This window comes from Panthera uncia, chromosome B4 (genome assembly GCF_023721935.1).
Source record: "Panthera uncia isolate 11264 chromosome B4, Puncia_PCG_1.0, whole genome shotgun sequence".
NCBI lineage: Eukaryota > Metazoa > Chordata > Mammalia > Carnivora > Felidae > Panthera > Panthera uncia.
The window spans coordinates 15454838-15472370 of NC_064809.1; the positions used below are offsets into that span (position 1 = coordinate 15454838).

At 36.5% G+C, this 17533-nt stretch overlaps 1 protein-coding gene across 1 annotated transcript in view; it reads right to left on the reverse strand.

The window, feature by feature from the left end:
- The window catches only part of CUBN (cubilin), a 273177-nt gene that overhangs the window by 189797 nt on the left and 65847 nt on the right, over positions 1 to 17533 (reverse strand). The window contains exons 23-27 of the mRNA XM_049626901.1: positions 6489 to 6681; positions 4750 to 4910; positions 4159 to 4340; positions 2782 to 2938; positions 35 to 222 (exon numbers count right to left, since the gene is read on the reverse strand). Coding sequence (XP_049482858.1) covers positions 35 to 222; positions 2782 to 2938; positions 4159 to 4340; positions 4750 to 4910; positions 6489 to 6681 — 881 coding nt within the window. The remainder of the gene's footprint in view (positions 1 to 34; positions 223 to 2781; positions 2939 to 4158; positions 4341 to 4749; positions 4911 to 6488; positions 6682 to 17533) is intronic.

The following is a 17533-nucleotide window of genomic DNA, read 5'->3' on the forward strand; positions in this document are numbered from 1 at the left end:
AATGCAGTAACTTATTTAGGTTCAGAATACATACCTCTAAGTAGTCTGTGGAGCAGTTTGTGTGGGTTTCCAACTCAAATGCTAAAAATGTATAATTCACCGTGTTGCCCGCTGTCGCTTGGATGGTCCAGTTACAACGCTGATCGTCAGAATAGGGATGTGGATAATGTATACTCTCTAAGATGCCATAGGATCGGTTCACAATTACCACGTTCTCACAGGCTGAAAAAAAACACCCATGATTATTAAGAACCACTATCATGTCTTTCATAATTGCCCCAAGATGTGTGAGATTTTCCTTTAAGAAAAGATCTAGATTAAAGTATATAGTTTATATATTTTATATTTGTATGTTATGCAAATGTGTATGCAAACGTATATATCTGTGTCTATATACGTAGTACAGCATTTTACAGTGAGTCTCCATTTAGAACAGATGAGAAACAATACTTAAGTGAACTCAGAAACTTTAACGTGCCATGAAAATCATCGATTCCCATAAAGAGGCATCCAATTCCTATGAACTGGTGAAAACCAGGATAGCTCAGCGCTACTCAGGGTGCAGTCTGATTTGTTTACAAAAGTGTATTAAATATCCTATGCTTCTGTTTTTCTAACTTTAACGTTCGAAAGAACAGAAATCCTGACCTTTAAATTCAACGGTTTAAAAACACAAAGTTCTATGTGAATGCTAAAAACGGACAACAACATGGCTTTGTTGAACATTCAGAAGTCAGCATGAAATTCACAATAAAGCCTCCCTTATTCCTCTGGTGAGTCATCAGGAAGTCCAGAACGAATAGAGGCGATGTAAAGGATTGGAAGAAGAAATGAACATCTTAAGTTCTGAAAAAAAGGCTTCCATTTTGAAAATACCAAAAGCTGGTATTTTCCTCAGCTGAGTTTTCAACAAAACTGTACTAGGTACCTCTAGGGGTGGCTGGTCCCCGGAGTCAGTGCCAAATTCAGCCCAAATTAATGACCTGAACAAGGCATATACATGCCTTTTCCTAAGCCTTTTCCATATTATCTCCATGATGTGTGATAAAAGAGAATGAGAGGATAAACATTATATTGAAAAAAATGGTCTCTGAAAAAGGTGGTTCATAGATGCATTTCTGCTACTATACTTTTTCTGACAGGTGACTAGGACAGTGTTGATAAACTATGGTATGGAAAAGTATACATTTGTGTCTCCTCAGAATAGTGCTTTGCTGGAGCGAGGGAATACTCAGGCTATTTCTCTTTAGGTGACCTTTTTGTCCACAAAGGAATTCTAAGTAATAATTTTGTGGGTTTTGATGCCTGGGAGAAGTTACAGCTATGCAGCACAGAGGTATCGTGTTCCTCAGTGACTACAAGTCAGGGCAGAGGAAAATATACTCGCCTAAGCCATATGGCTGCTCTCTGTGTTCAGAAATTATTCCGTCTGCAAACGTCCAATTTCAAAAGGTGAATTTTACAGAAAACCTCACTGGTTAGCTCTGATTTTTGCCTTTAAGGACATATATCCCACCTGCACTGAGTTACTCCTTCAGTGTTCTGAAATTATGAGGGAATATAAAATATCAGGGGAATAAAAGGGAGGAATCCTTAATAAACAATCTGACTATAAGCAAGAAACAAATTAGCACAGCAATAATAAAATTAGAGAAATGACTATATGCTCAACCAAAAAAAATGCATCCCTGAGAAAATTTAGGAGAGTTTTTCATATACTTGATGGATTTCTGCAGAATAAAGTTTTTCATCATTAAAACTCAGTTTTCAAAACTATATAGAATTCAGCCTAACCCCAAATGTAGGTGAATGTGAATATTTTCAAAATCACACCTAGTCAAGGTCAAACATTAATATGCCTTCAATTAATTCAAAGGGATATTGTATGTTCCCTTCAGATCTCAAGACTTTCAATTCTATTTTTAGGTAACTGTGTCAAAATATGGATACACTTAGGTTTAGTGGGGCAAGGTACTGTGCTTTCAAACGCACAAGTGTTTATTAAATAACAATTCAAGGAAACTTTTCTTAAATGTCCATTTTGAAACTAACATTAGAATGTATTAAATTCTAGACCTAGAAGGGAGATTTCATAATGGCCTTATTTAATCTCCTTTTTTAAGAGAAGAAATCATAGAACCCCATGGAAAAGTGACCTTCTCAGGGGTCAGGAGCCAGGGACAAACCCCTGGGGTCCTCGATTCTTTGTGCAATATTCCTTTAATTCTACCATGTTGCCTCACAGGAAAGTAGATTTTAAAATGGCATCTCTACAATGACCGGATTTTTCCACGGGAAAAAATGTGCTTATTCTCCATATGATTACAAGAACTGTAGTTTCCCTTAATAAAAATTAAGGTAACTTTTGATGTACAAGACCAAAAGAAAAACCAAAAACAAACAAACAAACAAAAAAACACAAAAAAAACCCCAAAAGTGTGGGAGATGCTATGTGCAGTGGAATGTCTAATTAGAAGACTGTAATGTTTGATACAAATGAAAACCCATTAGCCGTTAACCTGTTACACTGATCTTTAACTGAATGGCAACTCTCCCGGCATATTAAATACTCTATTTTCTAGAGCTTACCACATGCTTTGGTTTATGGCATTAAATTTAATGCTAAGCATTTTTCTCTCAAATAGAATTAAATCTTTCTCATAAGGAGCAAAGATTTATTTCAATTGCTCAATCCAATGGGTTACACTTATTTCAGTCTGTTTCATTATCAGGAAATTGAAGACCCACTACGGGCACTAGGCAGCCAGTCTACATACTTACTCTGCCGGTATTTGGCCAGGAAGCCACCTCCTTGTTGACCTTCATCTGTTCTGAGTTTTAAAAACATGCTGTCTCCACTAGAACGGATGAGAGGCGGTGTTTCATCCCCACAAAGCTGACTGAGCAAATGAGAACTGGTACTTGAGCCATCATATACCTTTAATGAAACATTTTAAATGTCAGATGACCGTGGCTATAAACATCATCTAAAAGACTCTACCTCTTAAAAAGTGGGGAAGAAATACATAAAAATACAAGAAATACATGACAGAACACAAGAATAGCCCTGAATCACAATATCTTTTTTTTCTATTTTTTTCAATAGATGAAATTTATTGTCAAATTGGTTTGCATACAACACCCAGTGCTCATCCCAAAAGGTGCCCTCCTCAATACCCATCACCCACCCCCCCCTCCCTCCCACCCCCCATCAGCCCTCAGTTTGTTCTCAGTTTTTAAGAGTCTCTTATGCTTTGGCTCTCTCCCACTCTAACCTTTTTCTTTAAAAATTCTATTTAAATGTCTATAAACTTGGACCATGAACTTGAGCCATTAGCCAGGGCTGTGTATGGAGGGAAGGATGGGAACCCAGGCTGAAATCTGGAATTAAAATTGAAAGACTAACACCTATTTTTGAGACCATAGCTGTTATCAGTAGTTCTCCTTGCTTTTTTATTTCATAGTTCACAATTTGTGACATTCTAATGCATTTTTTTATTCAGATTTTTTTTTTTAATTTTTTTTTTCAACCTTTTTTATTTATTTTTGGGACAGAGAGAGACAGAGCATGAACGGGGGAGGGGCAGAGAGAGAGGGAGACACAGAATCGGAAACAGGCTCCAGGCTCCGAGCCATCAGCCCAGAGCCTGATGCGGGGCTCGAACTCACGGACCGCGAGATCGTGACCTGGCTGAAGTCGGACGCTTAACCGACTGCGCCACCCAGGCGCCCCTCAGATTTTTATTTTTTAATGGACAAGGGTCAGTTGCTGCTACTGTAAAAAGTCCCACCTTGATGACGTCAAGTACCTTCTCCAATTACCAGTATAGTCCTCTACATTGCTAATTTTCAGTGCATATATATAAATTACATAGGTAATAATCATGATAGAGCTCATAACCCCTCTGGGGAGATTTTAACCATCTCTTAACAGTTCATATTCAATATATTTTAAATACTTACAAGCTATTCAGTGATACATGCCATATTCAGAGGGCTGTCATTTTCATCAAATTTTCTTTTTCTTTCTTCTTTTAAGTTTTTTATGTGGATATTTTAAATGTTCTCCTTTCCCGAATTTCAAAGATAAAAATAAATGCATTTATGTGTGTGGGTAAGATGGGAGCAGTGAAGGAAACAACTGAACTTTATACATACGGCCAGATAATCTAAAGTGCAGTTTGGGTGGTACTCCAAGTGAAAGTCTTCAAATTCCAGTTCAAATGGGCTGCCGTGGCTGGATTTCAACCACCAATAGCATTCGGAGCTGTGGTAGTAGGGCATCGGGTAGTTGGGAGATATGAACATGCCAGTGGGGGTGGTGAGATTACCCCCACAACCTACGGGAGAAAGAGACCAGCTGACACATTTCTTTTTCTTTATGGTAAAATGGAATCTTCTTGTCTATATCCAACTGGGGCTACTGTTACTCTCCTTTTAACCAGGTGGCAAAACAAGACTGTATCACCAAAGAGTAGCTAGCCCCTGTCAATGTCCTTTCCTTCTCTTAACCAAGACCACCAGCTTGAGGTAATATACCACGAAACAAGGATATTTCCCCTTACTTTGTCCTCAAAATCAAAACCCAAACAGCGCTGTTATTCAGGAATATTTTCAGTGTTTAAGTTTAGTATAAACAGGAATGATAAAATATAGCTAGAAAAAAAATGGATAAGAGCATGGCAGTCTAAGAATCAAGAAACCAGTCAGACCGGACTCTCCAATAAAAGATAGCTCTTTGCCATTTACCTGTTAATGATCCATCCCAGTAAGCTGAGAATCCAGATGCTGAGCCAAAGAAGTCACTCTTAAATTTTAACCATAGTTTGTTACTATGAGAGATGATTCTTGGAGGTGGATCTGAGCCACAGTATTTTCCCAGGGGTGGTGAACTTTCACTGCCTCCATCTCTGGGGCAAGACACAGATGCAGTCATTTACTCGTCACTGATAATATTACTGTATAAACATTTAATATTATTTGAACTTTGAGACTGCAAACAGATCAGTTTAGGTCGGTCCACTTTTCTTAAAAATACTCTAAATCACAATTTCAAGTTTTCAATTTTTCACCTGATTAAAAACATTTGAGTAGCTTAATAAAGAACATCATTTATGGTTTGCACAACATTTTATATAACCAATTTCAAGCTGAGAGGAAGAGTTTAATCTGCTCTCTCTCAAATGAAGCATCTGGTAAATGTGTCAGAGAACATGGGATAAACAGACCATAATTATTAACAGTATAAACAAATGTTGCTTCATTTTACAGAGAAAACTTAAATGTTTGTCTTCTAACTTGAATTTTTTCAAATTTAATGTTGTATTTTACATATTTAGCAACATTTTGAAAATAATTCTTCCCCAAGGACTTTTAGGGTCTTAAATCTACTTTGTAATCTGTAGCTTTTTCAAGCATAAAAAAAAAAGGACTCACTCAACATTCAAATCTAATGATTAGTTATTGTAAATCAAGAAAATTACGTTATTTTGCCATGATATGATACAACTCTGATTTATTTTAGTACCATACCTCACATTATAGAATAAAGTTTATTATAAAAGTATAATACTCTAAGCTTTTGAAAGGTCAAATAAAAATCTGAAATAAATACACACCAAATTGTGTGTGTACAAAGCCTAATTTATTTCTATGTAAAATGATCTGCATAGGTGGCAATATACAGGTCAACTTACCTTTACTGCAAATATAACTTTTTAAATTCATTCTCTCCAAATACCATAGCATTAAAGAAAAAAGTTCTCACACTGAAATTCACAAGCCTAGACTTTTATTATTTGAACACAAAAAACTTGGTGAAAACGTTACGGTTCTTATCTTATCATCATTTTTTTGGATATAATTATACCAAATGGACAAAAAACAGCCTAAAATTCTAAATTGATTTTCCATGAAGAAAGTAGGTATTCCGGGACACCTTGGTAGCTCAGTCAGTGAGGGGTCTGACTTTGGCTCAGGTCACATCCACAGTCGGGGAGTTCAAGCCCCACATGGGGCTCTCCACTCTTAGTGTATACAATCTACTTTGGATCCTCTGTCTCTCTCTGTCTCTCTCTCTCTGCCCCTTCCCCCGCTCTCAAAAATAAGTAAACATTAAAACCATTTTTTTAAATGCCTGTTTAAAAAAATAAAAAAGAAAGGAAAAAAGAAAGAAAGTAGGTATTCAATAATTGCAAGTATCTAATTTCAGAGTAGTAGTACATCTGTTTACTCTGCCCAAATAAAATCTAGAGTTTATTTTCAAATATTACCCATAAAATAATCACTTCAACATAACCACTGAATCTTAGGCAATTTTCTGTTTTTCTTCTGTGAAGTTGGGCTCCACATGACAAACTTTTTATCTTGCAAGAAAGAGCACAACAGGGAGCTTTACAGAGAATTTCCATGCGTTTTCCTTAACTTTTCCAGGAAAGACTATGAATGAAAACAAATAAGGAAAAAGGTGATAAAATAAAGGTGCTTACCTGATTTCCACAAAATCTGCTATGCACTCTCCACCAATGGCCTCCTCCAAGGAGAAGTTTGTAAAGTGCAATGCAATCTGTTGGCTGGTTTCCACCGTGATCCTATAAATGCATTTCCAGTTGTTGGGGTAATTATTGGGGAAGTTTGGAGAAGTAAAAGTCCCAGATTCTTCTGTATAGTCTGTCATGCATGCTGTGAAAAGAAACAAGAGCATAAGAGAGAAAACAGAAAACATCATGCTACATTTATAAGACATTCACTAACACACACTTCATTAATTTGTGCCAAGGGGCTTGATTTTCAATAGGCCATTCTAGAATGCTAACGAACGATTTCCTTTCAAAACAAAGTTGTTTTTTTTTTAAATCTCAAAGGCAGAAACAATTATTAATAGCAAACCTAAGCCATGTAGTGGAAACTGTTACATATATCATACCTTTCTAGATCTTGGAGGTGTTATAATCTATTAATCAACGCACATTACCATAAACATTAAACATTTAGGCTGCACCACGGAAATCCTAGAAGGGACCTAGAAATAGCTCAGTTCTGTTCTCCTTTTCCTAACCTTCCTTTAAAATGGTTTTCACCAGGGGCGCCTGGGTGGCGCAGTCGGTTAAGCGTCCGACTTCAGCCAGGTCACGATCTCGCGGTCCGTGAGTTCGAGCCCCGCGTCAGGCTCTGGGCTGATGGCTCGGAGCCTGGAGCCTGTTTCCGATTCTGTGTCTCCCTCTCTCTCTGCCCCTCCCCCGTTCATGCTCTGTCTCTCTCTGTCCCAACAATAAATAAAAAACGTTGAAAAAAAATTTAAAAAAAAAAAATAAATAAATAAAATGGTTTTCACCAAAGCATGCATTTATGACAAATGACAAAGCAGCACCTCTGCCACGTGAAGAACAGAAGGTAAGTGTCGGGAATCAGACGGACCTTGAATCAATGCCTAGTTCAAACACTGACATGCTGTGCAACCATGAGCAAATTACTGCATCTCTGTGAGCCTCATCTCTCAAATGGGGATGGTAAGTATCTTTGTACATGTAAGGGTTAGAGATAATGCAATGAAGGGGCTTGGCACTTGGTATGTAACTCAATAAATGGTAGTGATCATTATGTTGCAAAATAATTTAGAAAAGTGTATGAAAGTAGAGCATAAATGATGAGGAATAAATCAGATCATTCATATAAAACATTCAGATGGTACTTGGACAATTTTATATTGCAAGTAAATATTAGCTTCTACTTTAAGAGTTTTAACTTTACCCATTCTGTCCATCAGACTCCATATTTACTAACCAACCCGCTCAATCTCCTGTGTCCTTCAAATCTGAGATATTTTCTAAAGAAAATCTTGTTTGGGGGAGCCTGGGTGGCTCACTGGGACAAGCGCCTGACTTCAGCTCAGGTCGTGATCTTGCCTTCCGTGAGCTGACAGCTCAGAGCCTGGGGCGTGCTTCGGATTCTGCGTCTCCCTCTCTCTTTGACCCCATCCCCTACTCCCAATCTGTTTCTCCCAACAATGAATAAATGTTAAAAAAGTTAAAAAAAAAAAAAAAGAAAAAAGAAAATCTTGTTTCAATGCATTTTTTTTTTTTAACGTTTATTTATTTTTGAGACAGAGAGAGACAGAGTATGAACAGGGGAGGGGCAGAGAGAGAGGGAGACACAGAATCTGAAACAGGCTCCGGGCTCTGAATGGTCAGCACAGAGCCCGACGCGGGGCTCGAACTCACGGACTGTGAGATCATGACCTGAGCCGAAGTCAGACGCTTAACCGACCAAGCCACCCAGGCGCCCCTCAATGCATTTTTAATGTACTGTATCTTTGATTGTATCTAGTAATAACATAAATCTAAGGTCCAGGAGTAGACACAAGCCTCCTGAAAGGTGTTGAGGGAGAAAGAACTATTATACTTCATTGTAAGTAAAAAAAAGAAAAGGAGGATGTTTTGACGTAGAATTTCCCCATTTGCTCTGGATGATCACACTCAGAAAAGAGGCAAGGAGCCACTGGCATTGACAGCAGGACGCACAGAAAATAGTACAGGTTCTACTACCTATGTATAATGTTCAAAGTAAGAGGCACTCATCAAATAATTGGCTTCCTCTATTTTAAAACGTTTATTTATTTATTTTTGAGAGAGAGAAGGGGGAGGAGCAGAGAGCGGGGAAGGAAAAGAATCCCACTACCAGTGCAGAGCCTGGTGGGAGGCTCAAAAACTCACAAACCTCGGACCATGACCTGAGCCAAAATCGCGAGTCAGACGCTTAACTGACTGAGCCACCCAGGTGCCCATGGTTTACTCTATTTTAAATAGCAAGCAAACAAGGCTTTACTTTATTGAAAACAAATTTGAAAGTGATATTTAACTTCAAAGATGAATATTGTATACTTTTATGTTTTTCTATAGTCTGCCAAGAAATATCTCTTCAAAGATCAAGGAAGGCAGGAAGGCAGGAAGGGAGGAAGGGAGGGAGGAAGGAAGGGAAAAGGCAAGAAGAAAGCAGGGGGGGAGGAAAAAGAGGGGCAGAGAGTGAATGGGGTTGTAGAAATGGCATATTAAGTATTTCATATTTGGAATGAATATTACTAAGATAAAAGTTCATGGATCAAATGGACATTAAATGAAGGTTATGACCCGGTCTCCCTGAGCTGACAGAACCAGCAGACTTGTTGACCACCCCCACATTCACATAGCTTTAGCCAGTCAATTAAACGTCTAGAGCAAATCTGTTTGTCAACTGTTCTTAGAGATAATGTTCCTTCCTTACCCGCTCTACTCCCAGAAGGGAAATACAATTGTATTGAATATTTCTAGTGCAACTTGCAATTAGTCTGCAGGAGAATGGTTTATATAATCAGAATCTCAGGTAAAGGAACCAATTCAACAAATATTTGAGAAGTAATGATGCATAATTTCCCTGTACATATGAAAGTATCTATTGTGGCACAATTGGTTGTTTTTCATTTCAGACTGAAATTCTGATTTATTCATTAAGTTTCTTTTCTTTTGCTGGCACAAAAGTAAACACAATCCCTTATGAAATGGTCCTCACACTGTTTACTTTGTTTGAAAGTCCTTAACAACTTCCTGTTCGACCCCAACAAGCCACTAGACAAATAAGCTCACATATCATTTAAAGCCAAATTCAATACCACCACCTCTGTGAAATTTTTCCAAATCGAGCAGAATTAATTTCCTTGTGCTCAATAAACTTTTAGGCAAATAGCAATTGGAGCCCCCGAAATATCACATTGTAATTGTTTTATGTGAGTGCATTTCCTCCACTATGTTTGGAGCAATTATTAGCAATTATTAACTACCACTTACTACATTATCTGGCCCATATCTAAAAAATATTTGTTAAAATTATATTACGTAATGTATTGAAAACTGAGAGGACAGGACAAGTATCTAATTTCTTCCCATTCTCTCTACCTCCATCCTTTTACCCCCTCCACCTTTCTTATCTCCTTCCTATCCCCTCTCCGGGGTAGGCTGAGATTCTTTAATATTTTATAATGTTTATTCAGTCTAAACTATAGACATCTCTGCTTCCAGCCATGACAAGTAAACTAGTACTAAACTAGCCCCTCTCCATAAAAACTGTGAAACTGGGAAAAATATACGAGGCGCTGGGCAAGGGGCAGTTCAAGATTGTGATCCTTGGCACAAAGGAGGTGGGACTCTATTTCCTTGACTCTTTACCTGTGTGGAATTTTCTGATCCCAGCGTTTGCTGAAGTCCAAGTAGTCAATGACAGTTCCGTGGAGCTGAGGAAGCAGGGATCAGAATTTAGGGCTGTCAAAGGAGCTGGAACTGTAGGGACATATTCCAGCAAGGAAGAACTATACAGAGAGGAGGACCAGACATCTGTGTAAAGTCCCTTATGAATTCTTGCGTGAGCCTGGGCTGGGCAGACATGAGGTGAGACTTCAAAAGCCATGCCAGAGGGTAGCTGCTAATAGACTGGAAGCTACAGGACAGGCAATGCTCCATGGGAGACTATGGAGTTCTCCCACCATCAGAATCCGCTCATTTACATGCCAGGCACCCAGTTGAGACACAAGAAAGGCCACACCTTAGAAATAAAGACCACGACCAACAGTAAGGCTTTCCTGTCAATGTTTAAGTCTTAACAAGAACTGCAGGAGTGATAAAACTTAGAGCTTGAGACCTACCTAGTTTGAAGGGATTAGGAAATACCTAGGTATTTTCACAAATACACCTTAACAAATAAAAAAAAATACAAATCTGCACAAGTACAAGATAATCAGCTAAGTATTGAATCGACATAAACTTCAGAGAAAGAGAAGAGAATCCAGAGTCTTCATAACATATCATTCACCATATCCAGTATAAAACTCAAAACCTGCCACTAATACAAATAAACAGAGTAATAGAAACCATGGTCAAGAAAAAAGTGCAACCTTGTGACTTGAAGACGGCCCAGATAATTATATTAGCAGACAAAAATTTTAATGCCACTACTAGAAAAATGTTCAAAGCCTTAAAGAAAAATATAGCCTCAATGGTAAATAGATAGGGAATCTAGGCAATACAAAGGAAACTATTAAAAGAATCATATAGAAATTCTATAGCTTAAAAATATACTAACCTGAAACTAATATAACACTGTATATTAACTATATTGATTTTTTAAATTTTTTTAATTAAAAAAATGTTTTTGTGTTTATTTTTGAGACAGACAGAGCGTGAGCTGGGAAGGGACAGAGAGAGAGGGAGACACAGAATCCAAAGCACAGAGCCTGATGCGGGGCTCAAATTCACAAGCCATGAGATTATGAACTGAGCTGAATTCAGACACTTAATGAACTGAGCCACCCAGGTGCTCCTATATTGAAATTTTAAAAAGAGTAAACTAATTGAAATTTAAAAATCCATGTATGAGATTAATAGAAACTTTGAAGTAGAAGAAAAAGTGTCATTAAACTTGAAGATATACCAATAGAAACTGTTTAATCTGAAAGAAAAAAAAGAAAAAATGTGCAAAAAACAGATTCTCAAAAACCTAGGAAAAAATACCAAAGAGTCTAGCACTCATATAATCAGAGACCCAGAAGGAGAATAGGATGAAAATAGTAAAATAAATAAATAAATAAATAAATACTATATAAATATAAAATATATAAAACTATATATATATACACACACATATATATGTGTGTGTGTATATATATGTATATGTATATATATACATATATATATACATATACATATATATATACATATATATAGGCTAAAATTCTCCCAAATTTGATTTAAAAAATCAAATTAGCTACAAGGAGTTTAGTCAATCCTAAGCAAGATAAATAAAAGAAAATAACACTTGGGTACATTAAACCATTAAAAAACAAATACAAGGAAAATAAAGGAGTTAGAGGAAAAATGACACACTATATACAGAAAAACCATGATATGAATAGTAGTTGGATTCTAATTAGAAACAATGGAGGCAAGAAGAATATGGAATACATTTTTACAGTGTTGACAGAAAAAAAAAACATTTAATTATCCCCCAAAAAGTATTTTCAAAATGGGAATGCAAAAAAGACATCTTTAGACAAGCAGAAGCTGAGAACACTCACCCCTAGAAGTCCTATACTACATGATACTAACAATGTCTGTCATGCCAAAGGAAAATGACACGAAAGGTAAACATATATCTAGAAGAAGGAATGAATAACACCAGAAATGGCAAACAATTGGATAAATGGAAAGATTGCTCTTCTTCCCTGATTTCTTTAAAAGAAAACTAATCATGTAAAGCAAAAACAATAGTAAGGTGGAGTTTATAATGTAAGTAGAATTAAAGATACAACTAAAGTAGCATAAAGAAGAGGGCAGATAGAATTCTACTGTTGTGAGGTTATTACATTTACAAAGAGAGATGTGTGTGAAATACAGTGTCAGCTATAAAATATAAGGTGGGCAGTGTGAAGTAGCAGCATATTTACTCTAAGGAGACTTACCGATAAGCTAACAAAGTATTTTGTTAGCCTCTGAGCAAACACACAAAAAAGAGGTATAATTAAAAAGCCAGTGAAGGAAATAAAATGGAATATGAAAACTATTCTGTAAACAAAAAAGAAAACAAAGTAGTAGCAAAAGAAGAAGGGCATCTATGAAAAACCCAAAGCTAACGTGATACTTAAGTAATAAAGGACTAAATGCTTTCCTGTTAAGATTAAGAACAAGGACAATATGTTCATTCTCATCTTTTCCATTCAACATTAGGTGGAAGTCCCTAGCCATTGCAAGAAGGCAGAGAGGGACAGAGAAAGAGAGAGAAAGAGAAAGAGAGGGAATGAAAAGGAAAAAATATAGCTGTTCTTATTCACAGATATGACCATCTATGTGAAATATACTAAGTAATCTATTAAAATGTACTAGAACTAATAACTGAATTTAACAAGGTTACAGGATACAAGGTAAATATAGAAAAATCAGTTTAAACATTTTTTTTAACGTTTTATTTATTTTTGAGACAGAGAGAGACAGAGCATGAACGGGGGAGGGGCAGAGAGAGAGAGGGAGACACAGAATCCGAAGCAGGCTCCAGGCTATGAGCCATCAGCCTAGAGCCCGACGCGGGGCTCGAACTCACGGACCGCAAGATCGTGACCTGAGCTGAAGTCGGACGCTTGACCGACAGAGCCACTCAGGTGCCCCTAGAAAAATCAGTTTAAATGGCAGATATGAGCCAAACTGAAAATAAATTTAAAATATCAATTATAATAACATAAAAAACATAAGGTACTTGATAATAAGTTTAATAGAAATATGAAAAAAAAGCTATAGTGCAAACTTTAAAGCATTGCTGAAGGAAATTTAAAAATATTTGAGTAAATGGAGAAGTAAAATATGTTTATGGACTGGAACACTCTATTTAAGACGCTCTTTTTCCCTTATTTATCTATAAATTCAATACAACCTCCATCAAATTCCCAAAAAGTTTTATTTTGGTTTGGTGTGGGTTTTTTTTTTTTTTAAGTAAATATGGGAAAGCTGATTCTAAAATGTATATGGAAATGTAAAGGATCTAGGATAACCAAAACAATTTTGAAAAATCTGGAGAACTTATACTCCTGCTTTTAAGATACACTATTATATTACATAAATATTGTAATATACTGTCCTATGGGAGAAGAGAGATTCCAGAAGCAGACCCAAACATCCATGCACAATTAATTTGCAACAACAATGCAAAGGCAATTTAGTGCAAAAAAAGGAGAATCTTTACAATAAATAGTATTTGAACAATTAAACACGATTCATTCCCTTAGACACATAATTCACATGGCATAGAAAAATTAACTCAAAATGGATCATAAACATAAATGTGAAACTTCAAACTATAAAACTTGTAAAAGAATACATAAGAAAAGAAAATCCTCACTACTTTCGGAGGCACAGATTTCTTAGACAATATACAAAAAACACTGACCATAAAAGGGTAAAAGGACATAATATACTTCTACCCTTCAAAATACCATTAAGAAAAGTAAAAGGCTGGCTGCAATGCATTTGCAATGCATTAATCTGACAAGGGACATAGTTATATGCAGAATAGATAGCATAAGACAAAATAAGGCAAATAATACAAACAAAAGTGAACAGAACTATATAATGGACACTTCATAAAAGAAGATATATAAATTGTCAGTAAGTATGTGAAAAGGTCCTCAGCACTATCAGTCATCAGAGACATGCAAATTAAAACAACAACGAGGCACTACTACACAACGAGTAGAGGTTAAAAATGAAAAGATTCCAAATACCAAGTGCTGGCAAAGATGCGGAGAAAGTGTAATTCTCATTTGTTGCAGGTGAGAATATAAAATGGTATAATCCCTTTGGGAAAAAAGCCTGATAGTTTTTCATAAAATTAAACATAGAATTATCATATGGTCCAGAAATTCTACTTTTAGATATTTTATCTAAGAGAACTGATGACGTAAGTCCACAAAAAAACTGTACATCAAAGTTCACAGCAGCTTTTTTCATAAGAGTTAGAAACTGGAAACAATCCAACTATCCAAAAGTAAGTGAATGGATAATCACATTATGATATATCTATACAATGGAAGGCAATCCAGCAATAAAACAAAAAGAACCATTTATAAATAGAACAACATGAACAGATTTCAGAAGCATTATGCTAATGAAGAAGCCAGGTATTTGCTTTTGAACAGAAAGAACTAATCCATAGTGATAAGAACCAGATCTGCAGTTGTTGAGGTGGAGCATGGAGAAGGATAGATCAAATGGCTAACAGATGCATGAAAAGATGCTCCACATCACTCATCGCTAGGGAAATACAAATCAAAACCACGATGAGATACCACCTCACACCTGTCAGAATGGCTACCATTAACACAAGAAACAACAGGTGTTGGCGAAGCTGCAGAGAAGGAGGAACCCTCTTGCGCTGCTGGAAGGACTGCAAACTGGTGCAGCCACTCTGGAACAGTATGGCAGTTCCTCAGAAAACTAAAAACAGAACTACCCTATGATCCAGCAATTGCACTACGAGGTATTTACCCAAAGGATACAAAAATACAATTCAAAAGGGTACATGCACCCCAATGTTTATAGCCGCAGTATCAACAATAGCCAAAGTATGGAGAGATCCCAAATGTCCATCGATTGACAAATGGATAAAGAACATATGGTACATATATACAATAGAGTATTACTCAGCCATCAAAAAAAAAAAAAAAACCCCATGAAATCTTGCCATTTGCAATGATGTGGAGGGAGCTAGAATGCATTATGCTAAACAAAATAAGTCAATCAGAGAAAGACAAATATCATATGATTTCACTCATGTGGAATTTAAGAAACAAAACAGCTGAACATATGGGAAGGGAAAACCAAGAAAAAAAAGAGAAGAAAGAGAACCGAATCACAAAAGACCCTTAACAATAGGGAACAAACTGAGGGTTGATGGAGGGAGATGGTTAGGAGATGGGCTAGATGGGTGATAGGTATTAAGAAGGGCACTTATGATGAGCACTGGGTGTTGTATGAAAGTGATGAATCACTGAATTCTATTTCTGAAACCAATATTGCACTGCATGTTAACTAAAATAAAGATTAAAAAAATTTAAGAGATGCCTGAGTGGCTCAGTGGGTTAAGTGTCTAACTCTTGATTTCGGTTCAGGTGATGATCTCATGGTTCATGGGATTGAGCCCCACATTGGGTCCCACACTGACCGTGCAGAGCCTGTTTGGGATTCTCTCTCCCTCTCTTTCTGCCCCTTCCCTGCTTGTGTGCTTGCTCTCTCTCTCTCTCTCTCTCTCTCTCTCAAAAATAAGTAATGTTAAATTTTTTTTTTTAAAAGGAACACTAGGATACTTTCTGGAATGATAAATTTATTCTATAAATTTAGAACGGTGTGGTGATTACGTGCATATACATATTTGTTGAAACTAAAGAAGAATTTTACCTGAGGAAATCATGAAATAAAATCTATGTTTTATTAAAAGTTTGAAAGTTCCATGCAAAGACAGGTTGAGTTCTCGAAAGGAAAGCCAATAAATAATTCAGATATCCAATAAATAATAAATAAAACTAAAATAGAGAAATAAAAAAATATTTTGAAGGTACATCTGCTATAAATATTAAATAGAGTATTTAATATTAAAGTTTGATTGTAGCTTCATGAGATTCACATGTCTTATTTTGTGGTGAGAAAAACAAAGGTTTTCTGAACTTATCTATTTCTGGAGAGGTTAGTAACTCCTCTTACCTAACACTGAAGTCTATACAACGTTTGTGTTCTCTTCCCTTGACTGTATAAATGTCTCTTTCTAGAATAATATTAACCCTGAGATATATTTAATGTTAGGCTTTGGTTTTGTCTTCCACTTTGCAGTAATGCACAAATAATTAAAATTGGATAAATTTCCACAAAAGGAAATTCATGTTTTGCCTGATGTTTATTATATCTGGACAAAATGCAGACATAAAAATGCCTTTTCTTTATATCTCATGTTACCAAAGGAAAACTCATATCCAATGGCAGTTTGCTTTTTATCACGGTCTCATATTGAGAAAGAGATGAAGGAGAAAAATACATTTCTTCCATCAACTGTTTTCCACTGAGCAAGCAATGGAAAAGCACATCTCTGAAAATCAAAAACCACTACCGACAGACCTCACCTATCTTTCTTTTTGACCAACACCAACAACAACCAAAAACAGTGAAGAAAGGAAAGAGAAAACACTACAAGTGTCTTCTGTGAACCATTACAAAATCAGAAAACTACTTTTCTAGAAATGTATCTCTGCCTCCAACTAAGCATTTTCAAGTACGTTTTAATAACGTAGCATTTGGTTGTTATCAAAAAGGAAAATCCAAAACATAGATAATCCTCCAATCCACAAAGCAATGATGACCTCAGCCCCAGAGGATCTGGGATACAGGAAGAGGATGAACTGATCCTGTGGACAGAAGCATGTTTACCTTGGGAGACCCTAGATCAAGGGTAACTGCTCCACCACCTCCCTGCTTTGCCATTTGCAATAACTTATGATTATCCATTTATATCAGGGATCAATCTACACATGGTGCTTTCTGATATCATTTATGAGACTTCTGTGTCTGCGTGAATCCATACGACCTTAGACCTTCCCAATATGTGCTAAATAAATAGTCAGCCTAGGAACCTTCACCTGCTTCCATTGGCATATTTGGTTAACATTCTTCAAAGTAAAGACTTCAGGGAAGAAAAAAATTCATGTTCGCATTCTCCTGAAGAAAAAAGAAGCCTCCTTAACCAAAATCTAACATTTTGCTACAATTTGCTCCTAGGTGGTCACAGCCATGGCTTTTTCTTTTCACTCACAGGTGACTAGTTTAAATGAATATGAATCTAAGTTAACTCACTAACACAGCTATTGTGAAATTGTACTTGGGCCTCAGCAATTCTATTTTAAACAAAGAACAGTCATGGTGCTTTGCAGCTGTTATGTAATTTTCACACTGAACGTCTCAGTTAACCTTCCCCAACGATG